Below are 19,565 nucleotides of genomic sequence, written 5' to 3'. Positions count from 1 at the left end.
ATAATCAACTGTAGCTGATGTTTTTCTTTCTTTTCATTACAAATCATTACAATTTGAATGATTCCTACTAATATTCTCATATCCTCTTCTGCCAGAAGTAGACTACAAAGTATACATAAGCATGAGATTAATAGTTTGCTGATCTTAATACTCACAACGAGGGGCGGCATGATGCATTGTGAATTTATGAGTTTGACTTTGGAGATTGAATATAGGCTATATTCGCTGGTGCGCAACACCTCTGAATGTCAGATAATTGCTCGTTTAGATTGATTCCACCTGCTGCACAGCACAGCGCTAAACATTGCACATAGGATATACAAAAGTATAAAAAAAGCAATTGGAAACAGTGAAAACAGGCTGTTTATAGAGGAATGTGGACAGTAAACAATCTGTTTATCCTACCTGGAAGCCACCTTCCACTCTGGAAGGTGGTTTCAAAATTAGCTGGTTAAGTCCCCCAAAACGCCGTCTCCGTGGGGAGATCGGCTAAATACTTGCCCGAGTAACGCAGAATACATCTTTGTCTGGACAGCACCTGAGTGACCACTGCAATGTGTGCCTTGAATTAGAGCTGACTGTCCAGGACAACACCAAGGTTCTTGGCAGTTGGAACCGAAGTTACCAGAGCGTTGTCTATGGAAATGGTTAGTTCAGCTTGAGGTGGTGCGAAAACATACACTGTGAGATGTCAGCCAGACATGCACTCTTCCACCTGAGAGGGAGGGGGGGAAAGGAGAGAAACATCGTCATCGGCATAGCAGTGATAATATAGAATGATAGATTGTGAGCAGAGAAAACAGAGCCAAGAGTGTACAAGCAGAAAAGAAGGGGGCCATGTACAGATCCCTGGGGTACCCCAGTTAGGAGGGTGCGGGGGATGAAAGCAAAGCTTTCCAAAACAAATTCAAGCTAATGACTCTGCATTTGTTTTCCTCCATAGTAATTAAAATGTTAACGAACATGAAACAATGTTGCTCAACATCATTCCACTGTCACGTGTTCATTGTAAAATCTGCAGCCGAAGGCTGACATAAAATGGACTGATGAGCAGATTGCAGTCACACAAGCTCTGGTACTGAAACATTTTCCTTAACAGAGCAACATAAAGGCTGTTTTCATAGATAATAAGTGCATGCTAAAACTTTATAACCCACTAAGTTATTGTCAAAAGAGTCATTCTAAGTTACAAAAGTGCAATTGTGTGATTTCACTTAATCCCTTTACCTCATTCGCTCTCTCTCGAACACACACACACACACACACACACACACACACACACACACACACACACACACACACACACACACACACATGCACGCACCTGTGCGCACCCCCGCACGTGCAAAAGCGCCTTGCACATCTTCTCACAAAATCTTTGTATGAGTCCATTAAAATATATGGGATGTGAAAATAGATGCATTGACTTGGAAAAGATGGACCTGCACATCACTTGTGTTTGTACGAGAGAGGGACAAATCCTTCAAGCATTAGGTTACTTTATTATAATGGAGGATTTGTGCAAGCAATGTGTTTGTGTGATCTGAAATACATTGAAGAGAAGCAATGAGTGGTTTGATGCAGAAATAATCCAAATTAGTGGGTGAAATTATTTCCGTGCATATAATTATGTGTATATAATATATGCACATAGAATCATAGCAGGGACGTAAAATGTGGAGGGACCATATACGAGATGGAGAGTTGAGACTAGAGAGCAACTGCAGTTACTGCACGTAGGGTAGGATATATAGACAGAATGATCACGTAGGGAAAGGAAAGGAAAGGTACTATATGTTTACCCAGGGTAACTGGACTAAGCTCAAGAACTTGTTTACAGCCAGGCCCTGCTCATAGAACATTTCATGGTAGGGGTTCAATGCCTTGTCCAAGGGCACTTCAGCGGTGGTAATTTTAACGTGCCGGTCCGGGGATACGAACTAGGGACCTTCCGATATCAAGACCGCCCCGCAAACCGTTCGGCCACCGCTGCCCCTGGGTAGGCTATATAGACAGAATGATCACGTAGGGTAGGCTATATAGACAGAATGATCACATAGGGTAGGCTATATAGACAGAATGATCACATAGGGTAGGCTATATAGACAGAATGATCACATAGGGTAGGCTATATAGACAGAATGATCACATAGGGTAGGCTATATAGACAGAATGATCACATAGGGTAGGCTATATAGACAGAATGATCACGTAGGGTAGGCTATATAGACAGAATGATCACGTAGGGTAGGCTATATAGACAGAATGATCACGTAGGGTAGGCTATATAGACAGAATGATCACGTAGGGTAGGATATACAAACGGAATGATCACATAGGGTAGGCTATATAGACAGAATGATCATTGCGGCGAGAGGAAAGTATGCAGCGGGAGCCAATAAATACACAACGACGATTGCCACCAGCACCGGTTGGGAAAAATAAATAAATAGACCAGTCATCCCCCAATAGTGTGGGGACATTCAGATCCAAATGACACCCTCCCCTGCATCATAGCATAACGAGCAGCAGGTGCGTACATCAGGTTCGACATAAGGTGCAAAAAGTAGCAGTACAACGGCAGGTCCACAGACGGTGTGGCAAAAATGTCAGGAAAAGTGTGTGGCTTTGTCACACGCCTCTCCTGCCCGGTGTCCCCTTTACATACTGTAACAACAATGCCCCTTCACATTAGATGATTGACACAGGGGTGAAAAATGGGTTACAAAATCGTGGGATAAAGAATATATAAAAAAAAACAATGCCCCTTAATTCATTCCATGCCACCTTTTACAAAACAACTACAGTATGTCACAAAAAGTACACTATGGATTAACTACTGTACTCTAAAACTATTTTGAAAACGGCAGATGTACAGATTTTCACTATTTTTTGAAAAATCATTAGAACTTTTGTGGAAAATGTCTGCATTTCAATACTGCAATGTTCCATTACATTAGTTTTGTACAAAAGTACAAATTTCACTGAGCAAGTTTACTTTGTAATTGAGTAAGATTTGACCAGGAGTATACTTTGGCTACTGGGTTTGAGTATTTTCCACTGCTGTGTTCCAGTCATATTGTGACTAATCCCCCTCTTAACACTGACAACCCCGCTGACTGCTGTTTATGATTCTGACGTTTTAATTTTTCAACCACAAAAAGAAGAAAAAGAAAGACAAGCTGACATTCAAACCGATGAACCCCAAAATTCCTTGTATGGCATACCATTTCGAGGACTGATATGCAGTCAGATGATGTGAAACACTGAAGTTCAAGGCTCAGATTAATTGGTCAGGATGTGAAGAATGACAACAACATCAGTCTTTTCTGTGGAGACAATCCTCTTTAGTATGCAGCGTGTATCCAGGCTGGGTTTGGCCGTAGTTTGCTAGTTCATGAGCTCTGTAGATTATCTTGACTCAAGCTGTCTGCCAGAGTGATGTACATCCTCCTGTGCCTTTACTGGATAATGGCGATCAAATCGTGTTCATTTCATGTCCCTGATTGATTATAAAACATTGATAAGCAAATAAAAGACTCCTTAAGATGAAGCACGGCTATGGAGCGGAGGGAAAGATCAACCACAATTTGTCATTGTGATCGTGGCTAATTAACAGGATGAGCTGGAATTGCTGCCATAAAACTTTATTAAGTACCATGGAAGTCAGACGTGTTGAGTTATGTCTTAAACGCTAAAGAGAAGGAGGTGTCATACTGTGTCCCAGTCCCCAGGGTCCATGGCTATTACACCACATGGCTGTTACAGCTTTTCTGGACCCAAATGACCTCATGATTCAGCTGCCTTATAGTTCCTAAAATGTGAGGAACTTGAGGATTGGTGAATAGTCATAGCTTGGGTATTCAGGCACTGTCGGTTCAGAAAGCTAATATCTGTATCTCCATACTGTAACTTTTGTTTTGGTTTTTTGCCCTGCTTGATCATATTACAGTGCTACACAAATACATCAAAGGTATAGCAGATCCACAAGATCGATACGTGGCACGAAGCGATGCGCTTTGAGCTTGCAGATCTGCTACTTTTGATATTTTTGAATAGTAATCCTGAAAAGTAACTGTTTTGGACATGAGCATTATGAGTAGCCTGGCATGGCCAGACTAATCAAGGTCAAGGTAAACTTTATTGTCCACAAGGGAAATTTGTCTTGGGCTTTCACCCCAGCTACAGCCACACATAAAACATCAATGACAACAAAATACATTACAGACACAACATTACAAAATTGCACACATGATGTGGATAATCTAATATTACTGCGTACGTAGATATTAGTCTGGAACTTCGGTGTTGAAGATTTATTTCCAAGAGGCGGTTACAAACAGATTTCAAGTTAAACGTCACAGCAAAAAAAGGCTCACTTTGGTCACCCACAACTCTGCGGTGAACGAAATATAATTCAAATTGAGGAGTGCCAGACCAATCATAATGTAGCCTGGTTTCCAGGCTACATAAGACAGAGATGATATGATGCTGATCATGTCTACAGCTAGTGGCTGTAGTGGTTCATTTCTTAAAATAAAAATAACACTTTGACCCTGACGTCATAGGCTAGCATTATATTGTCCAAAAATGTCAGACATATTCAAACATAGTGAAAATAGCAGATAACACTGCATGTGCTGTGTGCTTGTCATTTAACGAAGGGTCACGAAGCATATTAAATGTCTCTGTGGTTGCATTCAGCTGCACTCAGAATTTACATGTTAACTGCTTGGAATTCAATTTTAACTCACACTTTAGCGATCCATTTAATATTCACAGTTTTCTTCTTCCGCTGCTTTGCCGCAGGCTATGAATAATGGGTGTGAAGGAGGTTTTCGGGTAATTTGTGATTTCCTGTGGGGAGCGGGGGTGGTGTAACTCTATGACCTGAGATGGCTGGGGGCATGGTGTCTTTGAGGTTAAATACCCACTGAGCAGGCACGTTAACTGGTTTCTGTGCTGGTTTCTGTTACAGTGGATAATTACAGCATGAATAACACAATCTTTATGTAAATGTTTTATGTCACTTGGGAAAATGTACCCTTCCACATCTAAGGCAGTTGCATTGCAAATATACAAATTAACACATATTAATTTGTATTAAAGTTATGAAAGTTTCAACCAACATTTTTGGTTGAAACATTTTTTTCTTTTCTTGATGAGGAACGTCATCATCTTTTGATAGACATGAGCCTTTTACCCCCACTCAACCATGGAGGCTGTGGACAGTTCAGAAGTTAACATGTTATTATGAAAAAAGGGGAAATTATGTCACTGGTGAGCAATGGGGAACATAGAACCTTTATAGCTAAATGGGGAACATAGAACCTTTTTTTGTTGAGTGGGGAACATAGAACCCTGGGAACATAGAACCTTTTTTAGTTGAGTGGGGAACATAGAACCCTGGGAACATAGAACCTTTTTTGGGTAAGTGGGGAACATAGAACCTTTTTTGGGTAAGTGGGGAACATAGAACCTTTTTTGGGTAAGTGGGGAACATAGAACCTTTTTTGCGGGGGTAAGTGGGGAACATAGAACCTGGGGAACATAGGTACGCTCCCCCTTTTACATTCAGTTTGTACTTTTACTTCTACTCCACTACATCTCAGAGGCAAATATTGTACTTTTACTCCACTACATTTATTTGAAAAATTTAGTTTAGTTTTAGTTTATTTTTGTTGATTATTATTAATTACAAAACATAGAGTAACCACTTCAGCCATGGCAATTTGAAGATAGCCGATGTACAAGCTCACAATGTGTCGCGATGTGACGCATTGTGGGCTTGTAGATCTGCTATTTTCAAATGATTATACATTTAAAAATGTGAAATGAGACATTCTGGATAATGATTACTTTTACTTTTGGTACATTAAGTACATTTCGAATACTTTTGTACTTTTACTCAAGTAAATTTTAAATTCTGGACTTTTACTTTAGTAAATAATTTGAGTACTTTTTCCACCACTGCCTAAAAACAGCAGCCAGTGCAGTGCCCATGCAGGGTAAAAACAGCAGCCAGTGCAGTGCCCATGCAGGGTAAAAACAGCAGCCAGTGCAGTGCCCATGCAGGGTAAAAACAGCAGCCAGTGCAGTGCCCATGCAGGGTAAAAACAGCAGCCAGTGCAGTGCCCATGCAGGGTAAAAACAGCAGCCAGTGCAGTGCCCATGCAGGGTAAAAACAGCAGCCAGTGCAGTGCCCATGCAGGGTAAAAACAGCAGCCAGTGCAGTGCCCATGCAGGGTAAAAACAGCAGCCAGTGCAGTGCCCATGCAGGGTAGAGCTGGTCTGTGGAGGTACGTTGCTAGGGAACTGCTTGGGTTAATTTCCTGTCAGCTACTGATGTTCACAAACACTGCAACACTTTAACCCATTTAAGCCTGATTTATACTTAGTTGCCCGCTGCTGTTGCATGCCATAAATAGCAGATCCACAAGCTCACAGCACGTCACGTTTGTGACGTGTTGTGAGCTTGTAGATCTGCTATTTACTGAGCACCCCACGACACCAGCAAGTTAGGCTTTAGAGTGTTTGTTGACAAGTGTGAAAATTATGCATGATGTATTGTGCAGTGGTTTCATACCGTATATTGTACATTGTCTTATATTGTATAATGCCCAAAAGAGAGTGATTAGTGTTATATTTTATTGTATTCATTATTTCGTATCTATGTATGAGGGGAATAATATGTTATAAACGTATACAGTGTTGTGCTAATGTGCTTCAACAATGTTTATGGAGTTTTGTTGAGTTAGGGACAACATCACAGCTTCCAGTCAGGAACATGCTGCTACTGTGTGAAATGTAAAAACAATATTAAGTAGATAGATCTTTAGTGGTCCCGCAATAAAGAGAGTAAGACTGTAAAATAAGATCCAGCAGGGTAAAACATCACAAAAAAACACCATCAATAATGAACGACAGCATACGTCGGTATACAACCTACTACACTATACCGACGTATAGTGTAGCCTGCACTATGCAGGACAAACAATACACACAAGCACTGTGTTGTTATAGTATCCAGCCCTGTGTTGTTATAGTATCCAGCCCTGTGCTGTTATAGTATCCAGCCCTGTGCTTATTCAAAAACGTAAGAGACCAGAATACAAACAGTATGCACCCTACAATAGTCTGTACAATACATGTCAACCTTAGCATCCCTATACTATACATTTCTGTGGGGAAAAAAGGAATGAATGCTCGACGTGACGGCGAAGATATTTAGTGTACCGTATACATAAAAACAGGAGGGGGGCCCTACTATAGAGCCCTGGGAATACGGTATAAGGTTCATGTCGTTAACCCTGCCATATCGTTTTGTCCGGACTAGAAAATTAAGAAAGGCATTGTTTTATTGATTATCACTGTGACACCCATTCTCGCGCAAAATTGCCTCTACCAAAAGCAGGGACCCAGGTTCGAATCCGCCCTGAAGGTCTTTGCTTCATGATTGTCACCCCCCCCTCGCCTTTCATGTCTCTCTATTAACTGTCCTATCAAAATGAAGCAGAAATGCAATATATATATTGTAGCATTGATGCTGTTTTTGTTCCAATTTGTGCACTCTATGATACAACAGCGCTGCCGCCAATACAAATGGAAAGAATCGAGAATAATGGGAGAGAGTGAGAGCCTGATTCATACTTCATCGTTTAGCAGTGTCGCAGGTCGAAAATAGCCAACGTACAAGCACACAGTGCATCGTGGAAGCTTGTAGGTCTTCTATTTTTGTCATGCATATTTCTGTCAGTATGTTTTTATCAGAGCTAGGAGAGGATCTTTAACTTGTGAAATACAGAAATGTCTTGAAGGATGATTCTCATGATTCTTTCAAAAACCTTGGTCAACATGAGCATGAGCTGTGCATTATATTGTACTCAAAATTGGCATCAACAGATTATACCATATGGCTGTTCATCTGTTTCCATTGTTGAAATGTGAGAAAGATTATTATTAAAAGCGACATTATATGTAGCCATATGGCTTAGTATGGACAATGGAGATGCTTTGGAATTTCCAGTATACTGTTATTTTATGCTTTGGTGCTGGAATAACAAACATAGCCGCAAAATTGCATTGTAGTCACGTAGTATTTCACAGCATGCACATTCATTTTTGCTGACAAGTTCAAAAGAGGTTTGTCGATGTACTGTGCCCTGTTTTGCCACAGAATGATGTATAAGATTATACTGACATAATTCTGTTTTATTATTATATACCTGACATTATACAGTTCTGCCCTCATGAATGATATTTCTGAGCCTGTTATTCATGAACAAAAACTACCGGTATTATGGGAAATGTGAAAACCTGTTTTATATTATATTATTATTACCTTTTTCATCAGAAATGTACAAATTGAACAAGCCCCCTAAAGATGAGATTTAGAAATGTCAGTGAAATGACAATGACTGAAATGCCAACACAGTGGATTAGATTCTCACTGAAAGTAAAACACTACTACTATACAGTATCTACTATTTCCAGCTGCTGCTGCTCTCAGGCAGAAACCTTATCTCCATATTTCAAATGTTCACGTTTTTCTTTTGTAAATGAATGTCCTTCGTCATGCTACAGTGTGACACAAAGGTGGCAAAAATAGATGATCTACAAACTCACAAGGCATCATAATGCGTTGTGAGCTTGTAGATCGGTTATTCTTGCTATTTTAGATTTTTTTTTAAGTGGGTTTTATAAATATTGGACCATTTCCTGAGCAGTAACGTTTTTATCGGTTTCCAACCGATAGCCACAACCTATAGGAGGATTGTTCCTCTGCAGCAGTGTGCTGGTATCCCCACTGATGACATCACCGCTGTGTGTGTCACCTTCAGTGCTTTGACTTTCTGCCTCTCCTCCCTCTCTGGGTGGAACAGTGTTACACAGTCAAATCTTAGGTGTTAATTTAACACTTTTCTTTCTTCTGTAATCTGTCCTTCATCTCTAACACACAGTTTTTGGTTTGAACCTCGTCTCAGTGTCATCCTTCTCTCGTCTTTTATCTCTTTTATTCTCACCAATTTACAATTACAATTTAGCTATTTATCAGATGCGCATAATATCCAGAGGGACTAAGTAAGTAAGCACGTACATAAAATGAAGAGAACAGTGTAGTGTCTCAAGAAACTAGGATCCCATGTAAACCAAAAACCTATAGCATCGGTTAACAATATATTACCAAGAAATAAACAACAACCTGTACATTGAAACTGTAGGATACCAGGCAATGAACAAATATGCTGTTCTTAATTACATTCTTAACATTGTTGTCAATAAAGCCCAATTTGTAACGAAAACATGGGAGTGAGTGACTATGATATGTCTTGGTATTAACCATCAGTGCCGTCCTCTCCCCCCCCCCTCTCTCTTTCTGTTTACTCCCGTGGTCTTCATACCTCATCCTCCCCCTCTCTCTATCTTCTCTCTCATGTAGGAGCTGCTGTTCAGTGTGTGTGCCCTGAATGTCATCTCCACCATTGTGTGTGCCCTGGCCACGGCCATGTGCTGCATGCAGATGGTGTCAACCGATTTGTTGCAGATGGTAAGTATGCTGTTGGGCTGATGGAGGCCAGGCAGGCAGCAACAATAAGTGACTGTGTCACCATCATGGCATTTTACTTGATGATTAATTGTCTTACAAATAATTGAGATTGACGTTTTAATTGGGTTTTGTATCTCAAATAATTGCATTCAGACCATGTAATAATTGTGACAGCCCTATTTTCCCATTCCTTTTCGGTGGCCCTCCCTCAGATTTCCAAGTGTTTATTTGCAGAGAAGGAGCAGGTGACCATTAGGACGGGTAAACACGCCTGGCCCACTAATTACACCCGGCAAATTTATTAAATGTCTTTGTATCGGCTGTAAGCCAGCCTGACAAAAGACTGTAAATGTACGTTGTGAATGTTGGTCAATGCGGAACCTCCCAAAGAATTGCTGGATTTAACAACCCCTGTGAATTGCTCTACTTTTCACTCATCAAACCTGGTACTTTTTGTGTGTAGAACGGAGAGTACTGTCCTCAAAATGACCCATTCCTTTTTATGTGACACAATGAGTCTGTGCTCAAAACCTAAATGTTCTCAGCCATGAGGGAAATTAACATGGCCATGCTCCTGTGTTGTCCTTCGCGTCAACAATAGTGTCCCAGTACAATAACTTAAGCCTCAGACAGGGACCATAACACCATCACAACATATTGGCAAAAATGAATGAATCTTGACAGTTTAGCTATTTGTACAGATCTTTTATGAGTGCATTAATACATTTTGTGGTAGCTGAAGTGAGAACAGGAGTGGTCGCTGGTCAGGAACAACAAAGATTACAGAAAGAGAATAGGACTTGTGTTGTTTGTGAGCTTTGGCCTTTGGCAATAAGATTGGGTTGACATTGAGTTCAGGGCAGGTGCTCTAAAGCAGGGGTTCTCAAAGTGGGGTCATGGGGAGCCTCAAGGGTCTAAAAGCTCACAACATGTCACAATGTGACACCCTGTGAGTTTGTAGATCGGCTATTAGAAAAAGATCGTGACTTTTTTAAAATGTTTTAATTGGAATATATTTTCTTTAACTATTTAACAACACAAATCTTATATGGGGGTCCATGGCAAAAACAATCTTCAGATGGGTGTCAACGGCCAAATACATATTAACTCAGGAGTCCTTGACATGAATAATTTTGAGAACCACTGATCTAGCTCCATGTCAGAGCACAGTGTAGATAAGCAGTGAAGCAGTGAATGTAACTCCAGTCTCTGCACATACATAGAATGGCTCCCAGCCACGCTACGGACACGGCTGCAGTTCCATCATCTGGTTCAGTTGCCACATCACTCACAGTTAGATGGCAATGGGTACATTTGAAGAACTAGCGCTCCTTACCTCAGTGATTGCTAATTTGTGAAGCTCCGATCATCAGACAGACAGACAGACAGACGGACGGACGGACGGACGGACAGACGGACGGACGTGCTAAAATGCTTGTGGCCATGTGTTTACAGTTCATGCCTCACAGAGCACGGGCCTTGAGTGCAGACTGCATGACTCCGCATGGGACTATCCTGCACCAGACACTGGACTTTGATGAGTTTATCCCTCCCATCCCCCCACCACCCTACTACCCTCCAGAGTACACCTGCACCCCCTCCATGGACGGACAGAGGTGAGGAAATTACACCTTTTTTTAGAAAGGGTCTTTGATGAAATAATCACAAATAATTTACAGCATGCTTGTATTGTTAGGATTACATTGCATGTTTGTTTTTCTTTTTCTTTAAAGAATCACATATATTAGGTCTTGGTAAAAACAGTAAAATAGGTGAATGAAGTGGCCTCTGTACACCTGAAGCCTTTTCTTGTTTGTCACCAGTGACTATGTTTAATCAAACTACATAGTCTTACTTAGAAACTTACATAGGAAATACTGACACCAGCAGACGTTGGCATGTGTACACATGCATCGATAGACACATTGTTTATTAGACATTATAAAAATTACCGGTACTATAATTAGTGCTTTGCAATTTGCCTTAGAATCGGGTCACCACAGGGAAAGTGCTAATCACCATTGCAAGACCTCTCAGAAAGCAAGTGCAGTCGGCGCTGCCCAATGTCCAACCATACTGTACATTACATGAAGAAGGCATGCAGCCAGGTTTAAAACAATGAATGCTAAACGCTGGGTACGTTGTATATTTGACTTACCAATATGATTAGTACTTTATTTTAAGGCAAAGGTCAGGAAAATCAAAATGATTCAATGGAATTCAAGTTAGATGGTTCAGTCTATTATCATGAATCGATGCACTCCCCAGTCTATTTTTGATCATTTCCAGTTTGCATTAGCAAACTACTGAGACAGGGGAGTGATATATTCTGAGAGCGATGTAGGATGTGTCCGATCTCCAATGAGAGCAGCTCTCGACATTAGTACCACAGACGAGAAACAGTCTAAGTCCAAATTTCATTCTGACCCCTCCACGAAAAGGCCTCGTTGTCCTGAACCCTTATCTATCATTTATACATTATGGATCAATAGTGTGACCTTAGACTGTTTTTCGTCTGTGGCATGCATAGTGTCACATCTTTGCTCTGTCTATACACAAAACAGTATGTAAAGAAACTCTTGGTAGCCAGACTAGACTACATGCTGACGCTGTGTTAGTTTCCATATTAACTGTATCCACTGGGGGGACTTGCAGTAGCATCCATTTGTGTTGATTGAAACATTGAAGACATATTCGGTAGTTTTGCTATAATATTGTTTTTCCTCTGTTATTCTAGCCGCTTTGGACATATTTCAAAATAATACTTCATAGGGAAACGGCTGCAAAATAAAATACAGATAATGATTACTGGAAGCGAGGCAGTACATTGATTGAACAGAACATCCAGGAGTGGACATAAAATAAATCTAATCATCATTACATTTTGCAAAATGAGAACAGGAAACACAAGGAACATCAGCAAATGGAATGAAGTGTGTTCAGAGGGCTGGTAGAGCACTGCAGCAGTGTAGTTCTCCGCTCGAAATGAATGAATCTCATGTGCTCATTTTAGTTTTGATTGCGTATACTTCAACTTCGTTGCCTGGCGGTACCGCACACTCAAAATAGCCTCTCTACAAGCTCCTACAAGCAGGCGATGCGTTACTTGTGACCTTGTAGATCTGCTATTCTGAGTGTGCGCACTGTGCACGCCTGCACAGCACCACACTCAATTAAGAAAGATTTGGTGCAGATATGCTCATTGCACTGATGATGGTCAGGTTCAGAGCCTCAGAACGGAGAGGGCACTTTGCTCCAATGGTCAGAAAGGCAGGGGCTAAAGCGCCCTTTCATAAGCAACACATTGATGAACAACAGAACAAGCTGATGGTTTCAGCAGGAGGAGTAGACAGTAGACACAGGAGAGCAGGTACCGGAATGCTTTTTTTCTCCTTTTTTGGGAGGTGGGGCCCACCCTGCGCACCACACGATAATTGCACTGAAAACCTTGAGCCGTCCGCCCACCTGCGAGCAACGGGCCGGCCCGTGCATCACTGTAGCCCAGGGGCATCAACTCCTAGAAATCCGGCCCTGTCAACAGTGCACACCACTGCTGACACGTATCAACAGTGCACACCACTGCTGACACGTATCATTTCATGGTATCGAAACTTTGATTTAGGAGGGGTCAGTGAAGCACAGTATATAGGGTTAAGTGGTTATAAAGCAACATGCCATCCATGATTCTCAGTTGTTGAGTATGCACTGCCTACTCCCATTACACCCCCCCCCCCCACCTCCACACACACACACACACACACACACACACACACACACACACACACACACACACACTGATAAAGCTTTTTGGCAAGGATCCATGTCTGCTTGTCAATTAGTCCGTAAATATAAACAAGCCTGAGAAAATGTTTATAGCGAATCCCTGCTCTGGGCCAGCGACATGTCATGACATCATCATATCTTGGATGATTGGTGGAGTCTCTGAAGTTATATATTATCCTCTTGCCCTTTTAAAGTATGGGATTGTAATTAAAAGTGGGCCATTTTGCTGCTCGCATGACTGATGATTCTTAATTTGCACCATATGAAACAGTACTATACACTGCTGCTGCTCTCACCATATGAAACAGTACTATACACTGCTGCTGCTCTCACCATATGAAACAGTACTATACTACTGCTGCTGCTCTCACCATATGAAACAGTACTACTACTGCTGCTCTCACCATATGAAACAATACTATACTGCTGCTGCTCTCACCAGATGAAACAGTACTATACACTGCTGCTGCTCTCACCATATGAAACAATACTACTGCTGCTGCTCTCACCATATGAAACAATACTACTGCTGCTGCTCTCACCATATGAAACAGTACTACTGCTGCTGCTCTCACCATATGAAACAATACTACTGCTGCTGCTCTCACCATATGAAACAATACTACTGCTGCTGCTCTCACCATATGAAACAGTACTACTGCTGCTGCTCTCACCATATGAAACAGTACTATACACTGCTGCTGCTCTCACCATATGAAACAGTACTATACACTGCTGCTGCTCTCACCATATGAAACAGTACTATACTACTGCTGCTGCTCTCACCATATGAAACAGTACTACTGCTGCTGCTCTCACCATATGAAACAGTACTATACACTGCTGCTGCTCTCACCATATGAAACAGTACTATACACTGCTGCTGCTCTCACCATATGAAACAGTACTATACTACTGCTGCTGCTCTCACCATATGAAACAGTACTACTGCTGCTGCTCTCACCATATGAAACAGTACTATACTACTGCTGCTCTCACCATATGAAACAGTACTATACACTGCTGCTGCTCTCACCATATGAAACAGTACTATACTGCTGCTGCTCTCACCATATGAAACAGTACTATACTGCTGCTGCTCTCACCATATGAAACAGTACTACTGCTGCTGCTCTCACCATATGAAACAATACTACTGCTGCTGCTGCTCTCACCATATGAAACAGTACTACTGCTGCTGCTCTCACCATATGAAACAATACTACTGCTGCTGCTGCTCTCACCATATGAAACAGTACTACTGCTGCTGCTCTCACCATATGAAACAATACTACTGCTGCTGCTGCTCTCACCATATGAAACAGTAATACTGCTGCTGCTCTCACCATATGAAACAATACTACTGCTGCTGCTCTCACCATATGAAACAGTACTACTGCTGCTGCTCTCACCATATGAAACAGTACTACTGCTGCTGCTCTCACCATATGAAACAGTACTATACACTGCTGCTGCTCTCACCATATGAAACAGTACTATACACTGCTGCTGCTCTCACCATATGAAACAGTACTACTGCTGCTGCTCTCACCATATGAAACAGTACTACTGCTGCTGCTCTCACCATATGAAACAGTACTATACACTGCTGCTGCTCTCAAACATTTTCATGTCAAGGACCCCCAAAGTATATGGCCATGGACCCCCATCTGAAATTATTTTGTACCAGGGACCCCCATAAAAGATTTAGGTTGTTAAAATGGTTCAATTAAAATTTCTTACGATTTTTTATAGCGATGCGACGCATTGTGAACTTGTAGATCTGCTATTTTCAAATAACTTAAGTATACCATAGGGTTACTGTGTTTAAACTGTTTTGATATTATATTAACTAATTCAGCTGAAGGACTCCCTGGAACCCCAAAAGGACCCCACTTTGAGAACCCCTGCTCTACTGTACATTATATCACTATTACTATTAGTTAAGACAAGTGTAACAAAAAAAGCTTTAAGGGCGTCTGTGGCTCAGGAGGTAGAGCAGGTCATCCAATGATCCACAGGTCGGCGGTTCGAATCCCGGCTTCTCCTGTCCACATGTCGAAGTGTCCTTGGGAAAGACACTGAACCCTACAGTACATTGCCTCCAATGAGTTGGTTGGTGTTAGCTTGTCACCATTGATGTGACGCTTCACATCCCAATGAATGAACCATTGTGAAGCGCTTTGAGCACTTGGAAAAGCGCTATAAAAATGCAATTAATGAAGAAAATGCAATTCATTAAATACCTGCCAATATCTCTTTTATAGCATGCACCGTATTTGTAGGACCTGTAACCTAGCAACTAGTCTCCTTTGCTTTCTAATAATGCATATTAATAATTAAGCTTTTGTAGTAGTGTGATATTGGGGCAACACTTGCTAAACCCATGTGTGTAATGCACTACAAGCATGCTTATAATGCTGTATAATGTGCATATAACACATACGTAACTATCTAACTATAACACATGCATAATTATAGGTATAAACAATCATAAGTACTCATAATGAAATCACATCACATGATAAAGCTCATTATAATGAAAGTATCATAATTACTGGTCTATTTGGCCAGGACCATAGTGAATTATAGTTTGATTATAATTGCATTCCAACTAAGTTAAACTTAATGCAATATAGTATGATTATAAGTCACTATGTACTCCAGCTTATTATAATGTATTATAACAATGATAATTATAATACAGGCTCTGTATTACTGGTGTACTACTATGGCACTTGGGCCTTTGGCTACGGTGCCTGACCGCAGCACACCAGTGCCAATATGTATAGGATTACCACTCATGTACTGCTGCTTTATAGAACAAAACATCTAAGTCTGGATTACATTATCGGGGACATTATAAGAGAAGGGGAATTTTCTTTTCTTGTGTTTGGAGGAAGATCATATTTCTAACTTAGAAGGGGTAATAAATAGGGCCCTATTTTGTGGAAACGCAGTCGATGCTGGTGAGTGGGTGCGTTTTTGGTGTTTTCTGGACAGGAGAAGGGTGGAGTACACGGGGGTGAGATGGGCTGTATTGTTAGGCTGAATGTACTATCAGTGGGTGTTTTGCAGGTGGATTCATGGAGTCAAGGCCCATTTTCTTGACCTTTAAGAGCAGTGCGCTGCACTCAGCCCAACGACACCCAACACGATTTCAAACTTTTTTTTTTATGTAACAAAACTAACAATGCATGCTAACAATACATTTATTTTCAATGAAAAGACTGGGGGCTGTATAGTTTCTATTATCTTGGAATCCCCAACGATGATGTCATTGGTAGGCAGGTTTCTGAACTCTCCAAAGCCCACCAATGACCAATTATAAGGTTGTTCTAAGGTTCTATAAGGTTCTTGACCACTTTTAATTAAAGGAGAAATCCATATTGATATCATGTCTTCAATATTATTTATGTTCGATACAATAATTTAGCCATTGCTATTCAACCATTCAGCTGTGGGTTAGAAATTGTCCAGTTTGAGGCAACTGCATGGTATATGGGGTTTGTGAGTTTTTGGAGTCATCATTCTGGGTGTGCCCCATTTTTTGTTTTTTGTTTGTATTTATTACCAATCTGCCTGCCCCAAAATAGGGCCCTTAATTTGTCACAGTTTTAATTTGAGGCACTCCGCCCAACCCTATTTTTCTGTTCCAGCAGTCTCCAATGCATTAGGTAGGAAAGCATTCACATTTAAAGCCCCCTCTGATTGGAACAATTTACCAACACATATTCGAACCATCTCATCCTTTACTATGTTCAAAAACGCAGTGTCTTCCTATTTCACGACCTCATGTACATGCCCATGACCATCTCACTCCATTTGATCTATTATGCATTACTTAATATTACTTACTCCTCTTGTTCCCAATCGGACATAAGGCTTCAATAGGTTTGTTCATTGTAGTTTTATACTTTACTAATATATTACTATACGCTCATTTGCAATCAATAAGATTAACTTAATGCTTCTCTTCACCAAAAGTTCTCCAATGCTGGAACCCAAATGAAATGTATTTAATGCTGACCTATAGTAACAGTGATACTGACGAAACAACTTTTCCATCTTGTTGCTATTCTGCTTGTCTAGTTCGATACCCTGTTTTGTGTTTTGTAACTGTTTGTTTTGTGTTTTGTTTTTGTTTTTGTTTTGTTTTCCTTTTTTATTTTCTGTTAATTATCTTGTATTGATTGTATGCTTGTGGACCCTCTCGAAAACGAGATATTGTATCTCAAGGGGTATTCCAAATAAAGAATTTCAATCACAGTCATGGCTATTCTTAATTTAAATAGCGATCTACAAGCTATCGCCTATCGTCATACAACAAATATCTGGCTTAAACGTATGGTTTCTTTTGGTCTTTGACAGAGGTCTTCACTTGGACTTCCCCCACTCTCCATTCAGTGCTATCTATGGGGTGCCTATCAACAGCCCGGGTACGCTGTACCCCACTGACCTGCCTCCTCCATATGAGTCCGTGGTGGGGCAGACGCCTGCCAGCCAGGTGAGTTACACCTCCTTTCATTTAATGAAGCAGACTGGACACTAATTAGTTTAACATAAATTAATTTATTTCCATTTCTGAAATACTCCATCTCAGTGGTGGTCAGGTATGTTCTGAAAGCTTACTTTTTAATTTTACTTTTTTTTTTTTTTACCTGTTGCTTTCAGTGAGTGTCCTGTTCAAAAGTCAAGTGTTCAATCTCTTGTCTTCTTTGTCTTGTTTAATGGTCATATTCGACTGACCAAAGATATTGGCTGAATTGACTCAAATGTAACTCTACAATTATACAGGAATACAAGTATAGAAAACGATTATTGAATTCATAATTCTGAACATTATCTTTCAGTAAGAAATTTTCCCCCCACAGTAAATATAGGCAGCAAGGCTAATATAGGCTACTTCTGAAATTCTTTGAGTGTCTGTAGTTCTGGTGGACGGGCAGCTCATGCTGTATAAGAACTTTACATACATACCTAAGAAAGGAAACAGCCTTCGGCAGTTCTTCATAGAAATAATTTGATAACATTATCAGATCTTTTTCTGTGTTATCAATTATCAATTTTAAATTTTATACAGTTACTGGTACTTCATAATTTGAAGTGGGAGGATCAATGAAGGAAAAATATATTCTATCAGAGGGAATTTTAGAGTGATGTGAAATAAAAAGGTGTGACGCCTTTTTATTTCACATCACTCTAAATTCTTGTATTGACCTCTCTTTATACATAAGTCCTTAAACCTAACATTACAGCACGTGTGGGTGATGGAGGGCGCAGAATAGATCATGTGGAAATAAGTCTTTGCCTTTCCTATCTTCAAACTATTTATTTATCCAGCTAAATGTCATTTTTGCAAGTGTTGTCTTGAAGTTATCTTCTTCGAATAAAATATATCATTTAAATTCAATTAGAGCTTCTCAAGACAATATTTTCCCCAGCATCTTTCCCTCCTTTTATACATAGAGTAATTGCTGTTGTGTTGGCGTGTGTGCTGCTGTCTTATAGCGCCCTCTACAGACCAGGTTGTGGTGTTGAAGACACCACAGGGTCATCCCTATGTTCCCCAGGTTCTATGTTCCCCACTCACCCGGCCCCCCAAAAAAGGTTCTATGTTCCCCGCTCAACCAAAAAGAGGTTCTATGTTCCCCACTCAAAAAAGGTTCTATGTTCCCCACATACCTAAGAAAAGGTTCTAGAAAAGGTTCTATGTTCCCCACTCAACCATGGAGGCTGTGGACAGTTCAGAAGTTAACTTGAAAAAAAAGGAAAAGGGGCGGGGGGGAGCCTGACAATGATGTCACTGGTAGGCAGGAGTGTTCCCTTAATGATTAGGTAAGCAGAAACGTTTTTTTTTCTGTAAAAGTCTCCTTTTATTGATTTCAGCTGTTACAATTCCAATTTAGTAGCTTAATCCCCATACATGGGAATGCCCCCATATTAGAGTTCTCATCGGGTCCCAGGCGGTGGCGTAACCGTTTGGGCACCCGACTGGTAATCCAGTCGCAGTGTGCCGCGGGTTCGACTCCCGAGCCCGACACAGCCTTTACTGCATGTCTTCCCCCATCTCTCTCCCGTTTCCTGTCAGCCTACTGTCTGTCCCTTCAAAAAAACCAATAAAAGGCATAAGCCGCAAAAAATATATATATTAAAAAAAAGAGTTCTCATCGGGCCTGAAAATGAAGGCCCGGCCCTAAAACGTTGGGTCGGGCCTGCTCGGGTTTGTGCAGAA

At 40.8% G+C, this 19,565-nt stretch overlaps 1 protein-coding gene across 1 annotated transcript in view; it reads left to right on the top strand.

Annotated features, from left to right (window-relative positions):
- The window catches only part of fam189a1 (family with sequence similarity 189 member A1), a gene marked incomplete at both ends in the record, with an annotated part of 109,112 nt that overhangs the window by 85,349 nt on the left and 4,198 nt on the right, over positions 1 to 19,565 (top strand). Inside the window, 3 exons of the mRNA XM_080763131.1 lie at positions 9,440 to 9,547; positions 11,003 to 11,163; positions 17,702 to 17,837. Coding sequence (XP_080619257.1) covers positions 9,440 to 9,547; positions 11,003 to 11,163; positions 17,702 to 17,837 — 405 coding nt within the window. The remainder of the gene's footprint in view (positions 1 to 9,439; positions 9,548 to 11,002; positions 11,164 to 17,701; positions 17,838 to 19,565) is intronic.

Source organism: Protomyctophum bolini (genome assembly GCF_963924005.1).
Source record: "Protomyctophum bolini genome assembly, chromosome: 1".
Taxonomy (NCBI): domain Eukaryota; kingdom Metazoa; phylum Chordata; class Actinopteri; order Myctophiformes; family Myctophidae; genus Protomyctophum; species Protomyctophum bolini.
The sequence above is the reverse complement of the archived record's forward strand: the minus strand, read 5'-3'. Positions and strand labels throughout refer to the sequence as shown.